General features: G+C 39.0%; 1 protein-coding gene across 2 annotated transcripts in view; it reads left to right on the forward strand.

Moving 5' to 3' along the window:
- Positions 1–1438: 1438 nt before the first annotated feature.
- Positions 1439–12513, forward strand: part of LOC134881559 (apoptosis-stimulating of p53 protein 1-like) — a 52880-nt gene continuing 41805 nt past the window's right edge. For both annotated transcript variants that reach the window (XM_063908993.1, XM_063908994.1), the window contains exons 1-3: positions 1439–1668; positions 7446–7593; positions 9878–9985. In XM_063908993.1, coding sequence (XP_063765063.1) covers positions 1531–1668; positions 7446–7593; positions 9878–9985 — 394 coding nt within the window. In that variant the 5' untranslated portion in view covers positions 1439–1530. The remainder of the gene's footprint in view (positions 1669–7445; positions 7594–9877; positions 9986–12513) is intronic.

The raw sequence follows: 12513 nt of genomic DNA on the forward strand, positions 1-12513 counted from the left end.
TCCTACAGTACATTCGTCTGGCATAAATATGACATTTTTACATGAGAATAAAATCGATAGCCTATTAGTTTGCTAGTGGCAGTTAAACAAAGTACCTCAAAATGCTTCAGTATTGGTGCAAATGATCTTGTCAGTGAAGGTGTCAGAGTTGACCCTAAGTGACCCAGCCGGCTCCAACTCTGCTCGACTCAGAGCTAAAAAAAAAAAGGAAAAAGTTTTGGCCTGAGAGCGTCTGGGACTTTTTGAAGACACAAACATTTTGACGTGCTCAAACTAAGATGAAGACGCTGGTTTCTATCTGTTGACGTGAAGGCTACTGCAAGATATAATTAACTTTAATGGAATATGTTGACATTTGGTGTCAGGCAAGAAAGGTTCAAGACACAAATCATCATTACAAAAGACATTAGACTTGATGAGTTCACTTCTTTGCAGCTGAAAACATATGGTTATCTTTTTTGGCAATGAACACAGAATACAAAGACACTTATGTGAGAAGATTTCATTAAAAGAGCCTCTCCATCGTTAGATTAATATTCCTTAAGTATTTTGAGTGGTTTTATCACTTTTTGTTCACTAAAAAGTAAAAATAAAGCAATCATTTCCATCTGATATTGTTAGGATGAACACCATCATGAGACAGGAACATTGTGTCTTTAACACCCTGCCATAAACTCTGTCACTATATCAATATAGTAGTTTTGGGGTAAAACTAGTAGTAATTCTTATATTTTGCTCACCCCAATAGTGTTTTCTTGTCCGACTGATTATTTATGTTCATAGCCCAACTGTGTATATATATATATATATTTATAATACCGGTTTATTTTTATTTGTATTTCTTCTTACTGTTCATACTTTTCAATTGTTTATTTCTTATTTTATTTTTTACTTGTGCAACGACTTGTATTGTATTATGCTGCTGCAACACAAAAATGTCCCAGTCTAGGATTAATAGAGTAATTCTTATCTTATCTTTTAACAATTAAGGCTGACGGGTAAATTCCTCCAAGCCCTCTGACTTCATCTGCATAGAAAGACACTTCTGATCATCTTATTGGATGTTTTCCTTATTATTCTAGTCTTGTATTCATCCAGCATACCGTGCTTTAACTGTTTTAAATATGTACAAAATGTCAAGTTGTTACTATTGTCATACATGTAGATGCGATAGATGTGGGGCTGGTTCAGTTTAATTTGCCTTCACACTTGAGCGAGGTGACACTTCAAATAAAACCCACTTAATATCATGCTGTAATCCTACAGCAGGCAACAGGCATTTCAAGTGTCCAGATTCCCTTTCTTATCTCTCACCATCCTCTCCTCATATTTACTGAAAGGCGACTCCCTCCCTCCCTCCCCTCCTCCCTCACTGACACCCTCTTATATTTGTGTTTCCTAGCCTTTCGCACACACACTCAAACTCACTTTCTCCTACCAGGACAGCACTTTTTTCCACCACAACTATTTTATATCCGAGCAGACTCATGCATACACACAGTGTGTGTGTTTTGGGCCGATGATTCTCCGATGAAGCGTTTCTTTGGGTTGCTGTTGGAGCGACTTGTGTTTGTAACTAAAGAGCTCAAACTAGGCCAATGCAGGAAACGGATGAAGAAGAAGAAGAAGCAGAAGCAGAAGCTCACAACCAAGAAGACCGAACCATCAGTGAGTGAGACACACAATAGCTTTTTTTAATAAATATATTCATTTGTATAACCAAAGAAATGGTTATTGCAATAGCAGATTTTGGGATTTGTTTGCATATCTTTACTAACGTTGTGTATTATTTTATTCAAACGTATCTTTTTATTTTATTTTGTTCTAAAATGAAGCAACTGTCATTAAACAAAATGACACAAAAAAGTATTCTGGTTAAAACAAATCTAAATCTGATTATGTATAATCCCTTTACACCAACACAGTCATTGTAATTAGCATTTCAGTGACAGTCTACTGTTGCTAAGTCTCAGGCTGGCTTTCTGCCATGCCAACCTCTGTTCCATCTTGCCACCATCCCCTCAAACGAGCACGCTGTGTTGAAATGCCCTGCAGTCACTATTAAAATGAGCATTGATGTGGTTTGTTAGAAGCAGACACACTAACAGGCAAAGCTGTTTGTCACTCTTGCCGACATTGAGTCTCGTCCTCTTCCTCTGACTATCTCTTTCCCCCGTCTCTAACGCCTAAAATAGCCGGAGACAGTCCATTTGGCACCAGTGGCAATTTAGGAACTACAACTCAATCTGCCTGTGTGTGTGTGGGGCCTGTTGACTGATAGTTGAACCTTCTTGGTGATTTCATTATGTTTAAACATACAATGTTCAACGCAAAATGCACCTATTACTTCATTTGCATTTCATAACTCTATCATTTATAAAGGCTTTTACATAATGAACATCCACGGCCAATGATGGAACATTGTTACGTTCCTATTTTATGGTGTCCTGTGGTTTCTCTTCATCACTATTACACATGCATAGAAGTGGAAAACTTAACCCACAACTTCAGTATGATGGTAGAATAACCATCAAAGGATAAATCTGGCCTGCTATTTGCCCTATATCCTCTGGTCTATCTTTAGTAGTAACAGTATTGTAATGTACACTGTAGTGGCCATATTGAAAATCTGCAAAGGATGTAAACAGAACATTGGGTTTCTAAAACCAATGAGGAGGAATTTATTTTAGCTGCTTCTTGGCCTTTGTGCTCTTTCTATGACAAGTCAACATGTCTGCTCGGATAGAGATGTTTATACATGGTTCATTAACAAGAGGGAATTTAATCGATTCTGATTACTTGTTTATAGAAAGTGCTTCATAGCGCAGCCAGACAGTTTAGATATCAGTTGTTTAAAGCAATACATAAAAATACTAAAAAGCAGTTGATCTCAAACATCTGCACAAAGCAGCTCATTATATTACCAAAAGTAAAAAGTAAGGGTGGAAATTAGAAACCCCCTTTCCACGGCTGCTCCTGTACACCTGTCTAAATGTCCTTGAGCAAGAAGGACAGGGACATATTTTCATGTCACTGGCGCTTGTTCCATTGACAAATAGCCAATGGGACTATCCAATGGATTGTTTTGGATTATTGCAGAAAGTAAGCCTCTTGGCAAACACGCAGTTTATGATACTTAAGTGTTATCTAGTTTTTTCAGTAACATCTGAATGTCAGTGGATACAGTGTTTGGCGTGATGACTTTGAATGTCCCCAACAACCTCTTCACCCCCATTTGGTCACTTGTTTGCAACCGCCAGATTTTATGTTGAAGAGAAAAACCTGATCAAAAACAATTAACCTCGAGACAAAGTAACCGTTGGTGCATAAGAGCACAACCATTTTGGGATTTTAAGACTCATTCCTGCATCATTCAATTGCTCCTAATTACAACGTTATAAGTTAAGACTTTTTATTGTGTTTTTGTGTGTGTGCTGTTGGTAGTGCTATCTTATGCAAAAGCAGTCCAGTGTAATTTAAAATATGAACGTTTTCCCAGTTCAGTTCAGTTTCCCCGGTCTGACTCTTTTCTTCTTGCTATTGATCTACTTCTATAACAGAAAGAAATATACCTCATGGGTAGTCTTATGATAGTAGAATTGTGTTTGGGTTCATGATGATAAAATATCCCATTTAACAGTTTTTGAACAGTCAGTGTAATGCAGGATAATGTAGGACAGGTGAAACATACCAAATACCTTTAAAGTATGGTGCAGTGATGATGCGTTTTTGTAGGCTGACCCGATAGTTAGCTAGGAAGGATTTTGGAACATTGCAGAAAATCTGTGGCAAACGAACGTTTCTGCAGCCGGGGCTCGCCCATAGAGAGCGCTGGGGCGCCGACCTCCCGCCTACCTGCCTGTTTTCTTTAAAAAAAAAATATATATATTTATTATTTTTAATAATCTTTTTCATTTTGAAAAATGATCTCGGTTAATTACATTCTAATAATGATTTTACTTTAGAATGCTTTTAGAACTTTCCAGAACGATATTTGCATTCACTTTCACGTTCGTTCATCATTTTGGTCTTCTCTGGGCTCCAGTTCGCTCAGCACTATCAGTGCTGGAATTTAAGCCAATGGTTCCCGGGTTGCTACGCAAAAAAGTACATATTTCGCCAATCAGCGTCGTCAAATGTTATGGTTTGGGGGCTCTGAAAGCATCGCCCGTAGTACCAAGATTAGAGCAGTGCACCACTGCACGTTACAGACATTTACCCAAATGTAGTTAAATCTCTACGCCTGTATCCCTTCGAAAGAAGAACATTAGTGGAAAAACTAATTGTAAAAGACCTCGGAGCAGACAAGCCAGAAGTGAATATAACCCAACAGGCACGAGAAAACCTACAAGAGAAGCTTTGTGAGAGGTTGGTTCCATCCAGAGCCATTGGAAAAGAGAGTTACGACACTCCCATAGACTTCTGTTGTAATTGACGAATGTGGAAGTGAGACGTGTCGTGGAGCGACCAATAGTTCAAAAACAATGTAAGTTCCAGCCTTGAACCACATTCATTTTCAGTGTTTCTGAGGCACGATCCCTGGTAAGTTGATGAAATTACTACATTTTTTTGAATTTTTGGCGGACCTCAAATGAATTTAGTTCATAGCGGTAGTAGTTCATGTTTATCGTAAGATAATAGCTCGTTCTATTCTAAATGCATTTAACTTTAACGTTAGCTAACATAAGCAACACTTCGCTAGCTAACGTTACCATAACCAGATATTAGTTGGTTATGACCGCATTGCCATAAGAAGGCACAACGAGGAGGTGGACAGGAATCGGCATGTTTTCTCCAACAGCCCCACCTACAATATTTTTCACCGGCCGCCGCTGCGTTTCTGATACACCTTTTTTTTATCAGCCAGATAATATCCAAATATTCAAACCTCTTTAGAAAGACTTAAGGACTTTTAAAACGCTAATATAGAACAACTCAGCAATACAATACGCAGAAGTATTCTAATAGTAGAATATCATATGTTGATTGTGGTCACTAGATTAGATGTTTCTAATGACCCCAAGAAAATTGAATAATGTGATGCATAAACTTCTCAACTTTATTGAATGACCTTTTCTTTTAAACATATTCTGTCCTTTTGTTCCACAGTAGCTCATCATTAAGTCATTATTAAAATGTATCCACTGATACTGCATACTACTACACTGATGTTGCCACATGTTAAAACATACATAAATATTTCAGATGGCTTTTTTTAGTATCCTGTTGATATCTGCATCAACTGAGAAAAAGCACTCTGAGTGATTTGATTATATAAAACACTGTTTCATCTCTGCCAACAGTCCTTCAGTGTGACAAACGCTGTTTCCTACCATGTAAAGCAGAAACATCGCAGCCCTCGTGAGGCCACGATTAGCCTACTTTAAATCATTCCTGGTCTGGTAAAACCCCTGCTGTGTCTGCAGGGTCCTCATGTGTGTTTATGTGTGTGTGTTGTTTGCGTTTACATGTGTGTGTCTAATCCAGGCTTTAGTGAATGTGTCCCTGTCCAGTCTGTCTGCATGCAAGCAGAGATTACTTCACATGGTCTGGGACAGGTGTGTAGAATTCTGTGGATTAGTGTACAGTATATATTCCTGTGTGTCTGCCTGTGTGTGTGGGCAGTGGATGATGTGTGTGTGTGTGTGTGTGTGTGTGTGTGTGTGTGTGTGTGTGTGTGTGTGTGTGTGTGTGTGTGTGTGTGAAAGATAGAGAGAGAGAGTGAACATTGAGATTAAAAATGTATCTGTATCAGTGCGTGTGTGCCTCGGTGTGTTCCTATCCCAGATTACCCTAAATGTATCTTGAAATGCCGATGACTGTGACATCAGCAGTGACATTGGTGATGACATCACTGGCCATAACACCGGATGTCCTTTTCTGATTGCTTATTTTAATCTTTTGCCTGCAGAATTTAGATGATTGGATAACGGAATGATTTCAAACGGGATCAGCTGATACCGTTGGAAATATTAAAAATGATAAAACAAACCAATATCTTTTATAATTCTGGCAATATTACACTCCCTTCAATACTGCTCCGGAAAAAAATAAGAGACGACTGCACATTTTTCTTGTATGGCAGCCATTCCAGTGTCTGTTGTACTCCAACACAGAGAAAAATTGTCAGCAGTTTATAGAATACAATACATTTTTTAAAATAATTGAACTCAAAGACATGTTTATAAATAATACAAGAGAAAATCATAATGCTGAAATGGTCTCTTGATTTTTTTCCGGGGCTGTTTATCTAAACTAAACTAACTTAAGAGTTATGGACATCAGATTTAATCTGGAAAGATCCAATACCTATTAATTTTATCCCATTGAAGTAAGCCTTTGTCCTCGGGCTGTGTGTGTGCATGTCCTTGTTTATGCAGGCCGGTTTGGATAATTACAGAGCTGTGATCAATGTGTGGTTAAGTCAGATGGATGATTTGTTGTTACAGACTGCTGTTATCTAATCTTACTCTAAACACTTGACAATATGTAATATCTTGATGTCTTAGTTTAATTTAGTGCTGTCAATTTATAAAAAAATGAATTGCGTTAATCACAATAATAATCTGTGATTCCTCCTGTTCAAGCACCAGTTTAAAATAGTACTATTCATTTGTATTTTGAGGCAATACAAAACACGTGTGGTGTTGTAATAAAGAAATGCATGACAAACTAATCAGAGAAATCAGAAGGTTTTGACTTTGTTTCAACATAGCGATCATTTTACGACACTTATCGTGTGTGCTACACAGAGCAGATTATCTCTGCTGCTACTGTGAGCTCTATCTGCTCCTACTGGGGGGACCCTGTCCACTGTCTCACACTCCCCGGAGCATTGTTCAATATGCCTTTCCTTTGTTTTACCACACCTAAAGAAACATTCCTCTACTTTCTTTGGCTTGACACTATGCGATCCAGAGTAAACATCTGCGCTGCTATTATGGGAGCAACTTTGAAACTAGGTAATTTGATGAACTTGTGTTGATATTTTCTTAACTTGTTGAGGTTTCCAGATGAGTAACGAGCACCACGCGTCTACGTTGACAGCCTTGATTTATACATTCAATAGATCCTGGGCTGTCTCTGGTCTTTGGTTTTCATTCACTTTCTGTTGGTCTATCTGGTTTGAGAACTGCGTATTCAAACTCTGATAATGCATCAACTGTTCATCTTCACAGCCTTTATAATGATTGACCTTGAATTCCCACCTTTATCTGAATGTGATCCAGCCACAGAAGTGAGCCAGGTTGCTTCCTATTTCTGAGATTGAAACAGGACTGAGTGATTTATCACCGGTTAATATTAAAACCAGGTTAATTGATTACCAATAGTTAAATAAGTTAATAAGTGAGAATACTTCCATTATGCTCATGTTCCTGGAGTGGATAAGCGAGACACGTTAAAACATTTGATGACATCTGACATATTTGTTCCTATGGTTACAGGTGATCCTGACAGTTTACCTCAATGACACCCAGCAAATGCTTACTGAGGTCCCGGTTACTCCGGCAACCAGAGTGATTGACGTTGTGGAATACTGTAAAGAAGCCGGAGAGGGGGAGTGTCACCTGGCTGAAGTGTGGAATGGACACGGTGAGTCCATCCCATCTACACATACAGTATAACATTAGTACAAATGTGACATTTTCAACATATTTAAAACAGTTAAAACAAAGTAGGATTTATAAAAGACAAGAATGGAATATTTAAGCAAGGTCAAATATTTGTTTTCAGAAGATTTTCCTTTTGCTGCATGTGAGCTCATTGAATCATTAAGGTCACATCGTGGTTTTTAAAACTTTAACGGTCTCTAATCAATCAATACAGTTTCTCAGTCTGAGAGCTGATCATTAAAGGAAATAAACTTGTAAGATGTACAAATAGTTCGTCAAAAATGCCTTTCCCAGAAACGGCCCCGAAACACTATGTATGGACAGGTGTTGTGCCTCATTCAAATGCCCAAGAATTGAAATTTAAAAACTGGATATAAAGGCATAAAGGGAGCTGTAGTGAAATGTGAGTCCTGCAAAGTAAACACATTATTTTGATTGTGGGAAAGGATTATATGAACAAAATTCATTTTTTCATGATGCTCAAATGATAAACTCACTTCATCAAATTAAGAATAAATGTGGATATGACTAAATACTAAAGGACATTTTGATTATATAACACCTACTGTATAGGGACAGATGTCTGACGTATTTCTATGGAAGTCAATATTCCTATTCCTTATTTTTCAATGTTGATATAATGATGCATGACCTCACGAAAATAATGACTGTTGATCTGCAGGAGCCAGACATGCTTACACACACATCATCTTGTCCATTACTAATATAAATAGAATCATCTTTTAGATCTTTTCTGAGCTTAAGTGTATTAAGCGTGATTTAATCTGGAATTATTTGACAGTTTAATCACAGTGTGTCTCCGTGTGGCCACATCGATCGCTGTGCAGCCGATTATAAACACAGTGAGACCACAGCTGCTCCTCGAGGAATCAATACAGCGCTAAGTGTGTGTGTGAACTGCATGCCTGTATCAACATGAATGGAGCAGTCCATCACATGCCGACACTGAGAGCCACTGTGTCCATTAAAGCCTGGCCTACATTCACTCAATCACAGCGATCCACACACCCGCACGGTGTGCCAGTGCAGCGCTCAGACAGGCTATAAATGGCTCTGATACTATACTGTTTCTGGGGGGGGGCGCTGTGAGGCAGCACATAATATATGGCGTGTAAAATGTTGTTGCTTGTGTGACGAGAGGCCATGCCTCAAGGCTACAACTGGGCCCCGACTAGTGTGTGTGGGAGCTAGGTCTTTGTGTACATGTGTGTGTGAATAGAGCTAAAGCAAAAGATCAAAGGAAGGCTGCGGCACAGGGGTGTTTGGTCGTCTACCAATTAGAGTGGTTCGATGACAACATGTCAAAGTGTCCTTTAGCTCCCGTCTAACATCTAGAGGTGCTTTAAAGAAAAGCCTCTGTAAGGTTCACAACTTTTAAACTACAATTTTAAAATGTTTTTTTATTCTAACAAAGAAGTTTGCTGTTTCTACTGAGCTACAGTACACAACACTCTCTGAAAACTGAAACGTTGACTTTAATTAAATGTGTTACGTCAACAAATTTCACATTACTGTATGAGGTTAGTTGAGAGCAATCATTTTAAGTTGAACCTAATATTTTGTATTTAAACGTAATATAACTGCTTTCAACTTACTTAATAGAGTGATGTGAAATCTGTTGACATAATACATTTAATTAAAGTCAACGTTTCAGTTTTGAAGTGTACACACCAAGAACAAGTTATGTTAAGCATTATTGAAACAACAACAAAATATCAGTTGTCATCAACGATTCTTTTGTGTCATTTATTTTTTAAATGAGCAAGTTTGTGAGGAATACAATGTCACGTTGCCTGACAAGTTAGTTTTTTGGGGGCGGCAGGAGTTCAGTCAGACATGGCTTGGGAACCGAAGGATTGCCAGTTCAAGCCTCGGAGCCTTTTGCTCTCCATAACGAAAAATGCATGTGTTTGTTTGTAAATGTTTATTTGTATTCAGTCCTCAATGTGTAAAGGTCCTGCATATGCGTGTATTGGACTATATAACAGGGTGAACAACTGCATGTTTCCTTAGGGATAATAAAGAGTCTTCTTCAAAAGGGAATTTAAGAATACTAAAAACAGTTTTAGTAAAAAGGGTTCATTTGTTCAAGTTTAGCTTGAATAAATATATTAAGTGGCATGGGGGGCCAGAAGAAGTACATTTAGCCATGATAACTGAATGAATACAAATATTATGATTCACAATAAATCAGACTATGTTACAGCCTCACTCGTTTTTCCTCCCCTTCTCTCTCCTTTCAGAGCGTGTTCTCCCCCAGGAGGTGTTACTGTTGGATCTGCTCCAGCAGTGGGGGGGCAGGAGGTTGGAGGTTAGCTTCTACCTCCGTCACTGCCCCTCCTGGACACAAGGTACACGAAACAAATGCACACACACATACTGTACACGCTGATCACAACCCAACATCTTGTATAAGTGTAAAAGCCGGCTGACAACAGATTTATTTTTCTTCCAGTATTAAGCTTTATTACACACGTGGAACACACACACACACACACACACACACAGAGAGGGTAAGTGGTGTGTATGAGGTTTAGAGGTGAGGTCAGGGGCTCGGTCAGTAATTAGCCAGATAAGATGATTAGTGTTACGTAACATGCACAGAGTAAAGCTGCGAGCGGGGGGATCAGTGGACTGAAAAAAAAGCGATCTGCACAGATATCAGATCATTAAAATGAATATCTCTCAACAATGATATACGCATTAGTTAATCTACATCTTAAAAACACATATACCCTTTCATACTTCATTCAGCATTTAGCATCGATGCTAATCCAAACTAGCCGGGTTGAACGGTTAGTCTGTTGAGCAAAAGAGCATGAATGATTGTGTAATATTAGTGCATGTTAGAGCCCAAAGCATCCAGCTGCAGGGCTGTCACAGCTCCCTGTGTTTAGTGTTTGTTCTCCCTGCAGGAACAGGACAACCTCACAACCTGCTGGTGCGGTTCCAATTCTCCTCATTCATTAAAAACATTCATCAGATTCCCATTATTATCATGTGACGTAAGCTGTGTATTCTGATTTCGAATAGGTCATACGGGGAATTTCTTTAATGGTGTCTATATGACCACAGTAAGAGTAAACTAAATGTGAAAATAGAACTGCTATATTAAATATTTGAAAGCAAAATGGAAAGTGTAGAAAAGAAAAAGTAAAACAAATGTACAAAACGATATTGAAATTTAATTTTGAAAAAAAATGTACTATATCAAAATGTCAAGTATAAAAATAATTATGAATGATCTGAAACATAGAGGCTTTTCTATGAAGTGTGTGTGTTTTCATTGTTTAAAAATAATATCTGAGCTTCAATTTCATATCTTGTAAGTTTTTATGAAATGGTGTATGCTACACCTCTTCTCACTACATATATGTAACCTTTTAATCCACAATCAACAGGTTTTTGTGAAGAAAAAGACATCATTTATGATCCCACTCTCTCTTGCTGTATTCAGTACAAATACACACATGCAAACAGGACATATACACTTAGGGCCTAAGATACACACATGCATTATTGTATGGAGAGGTGTCACAGCTAACACGGGCAGTTGGGGGTTCAATGCATTGTACAAGGACACCTTGGCAGGACCCAGTGGGTGAAGTCAGTCCAGAAAGGTTTTTCTTTTGGTCCCTTCTGGGAGTTGAACCAGTGACCATCCGGTTCCCAAATCAAAGTCCTACGACTGAGTTGCTCATAGTGCAAGTTTTTTGGGACAGCTATAGCTCAGGGGGGTAAAGCTTATCTACCAATCAGAGGGTACCAACCCCACCCCTACAGTCAACACGTCAAAGTGTCCTTGGCCAAATGCTAACCCCAGAATGGTAGTGTATGTCTGTTGTTTTGGAGAGAAACGGCAGCTGAATAACCAGCAGATGTGCAGCAGCAGCAGCAGGGTGAGAGTGGAGGAAGATAAACAGAGCAGCAGATCCTTTATCCGCCTTCTGCTGTGGGGATAAAAGCTCTCCGTTGGACCCCCACTCCACCCTGCAGCAGCCAAACTGTCTTTGGCTCTGCACCTACTATCATAAAACTATTTTTTAAACCAAACTGCTGTCCTTGGGCCAGAGCCACACTAGTTTCATTTAAGGTCATCTGCCCTCTGCGGCTCATTGAAGGTGTCTGTGCCAAGTTAACACCTCTCACACAAGGACACCACCGTTCCCTTAGAACAGGGGTGTCCAAAGTACAGCCCGCATAATTTACCTACAACTGATTGATTTTGCTAACTTCTAACTTAACTTAAGAGGCTATATACGTCACCTCGAGTGAGGGACCCAGCCCTTCGTTTGTTTCTCTGTATGTGGCCCTCAGTGAAAAAAGTTTGGACACCCCTGCTTTTAGAAGCTAACACACATTTGGTTTAAGAGTCCTACCAAATAACCAGGCATCGTCCGCAATATACATATCGCGAGCTGAATCCCCTCGAGCAGCAGCTTTGTATGTCTGTGTGTTCAGCAGGATGTCTGCAGGAGGGAAAGTTGTTGAATATCTGTTCTAGAGGTAACCACTGAGAAGTGTTGCAGAAATAATGCTTGATGTGTTTTTGAACATAATATGGCGTTTAATCACGGCAGTGTTTAGCTGAGTTTCTCCGTTAGAAACTTCTCTCTTTACAGAGAGCTGCATGACGCTCCAAAGGGGCGTGGCCAGCATCAGCTCAGCTCAAATTTAAAGCGACAGTCACAGAATCAGCACTTCAGGAACAGGGCTGAAATAGAGGGGGATGAGGCATTGGTGATCTGTTTAATATTTTGAGCAAAACACTTCACAGACATGTGTTGTGTAGATATTGCCCTACAATATATTGTTGAAATATAGCAAAATAGGAGACCTTTACATCTACGGTAATTAAATAACCGCCCAATTGAATGTA

Source organism: Eleginops maclovinus, chromosome 19 (assembly GCF_036324505.1).
Source record: "Eleginops maclovinus isolate JMC-PN-2008 ecotype Puerto Natales chromosome 19, JC_Emac_rtc_rv5, whole genome shotgun sequence".
NCBI lineage: Eukaryota > Metazoa > Chordata > Actinopteri > Perciformes > Eleginopidae > Eleginops > Eleginops maclovinus.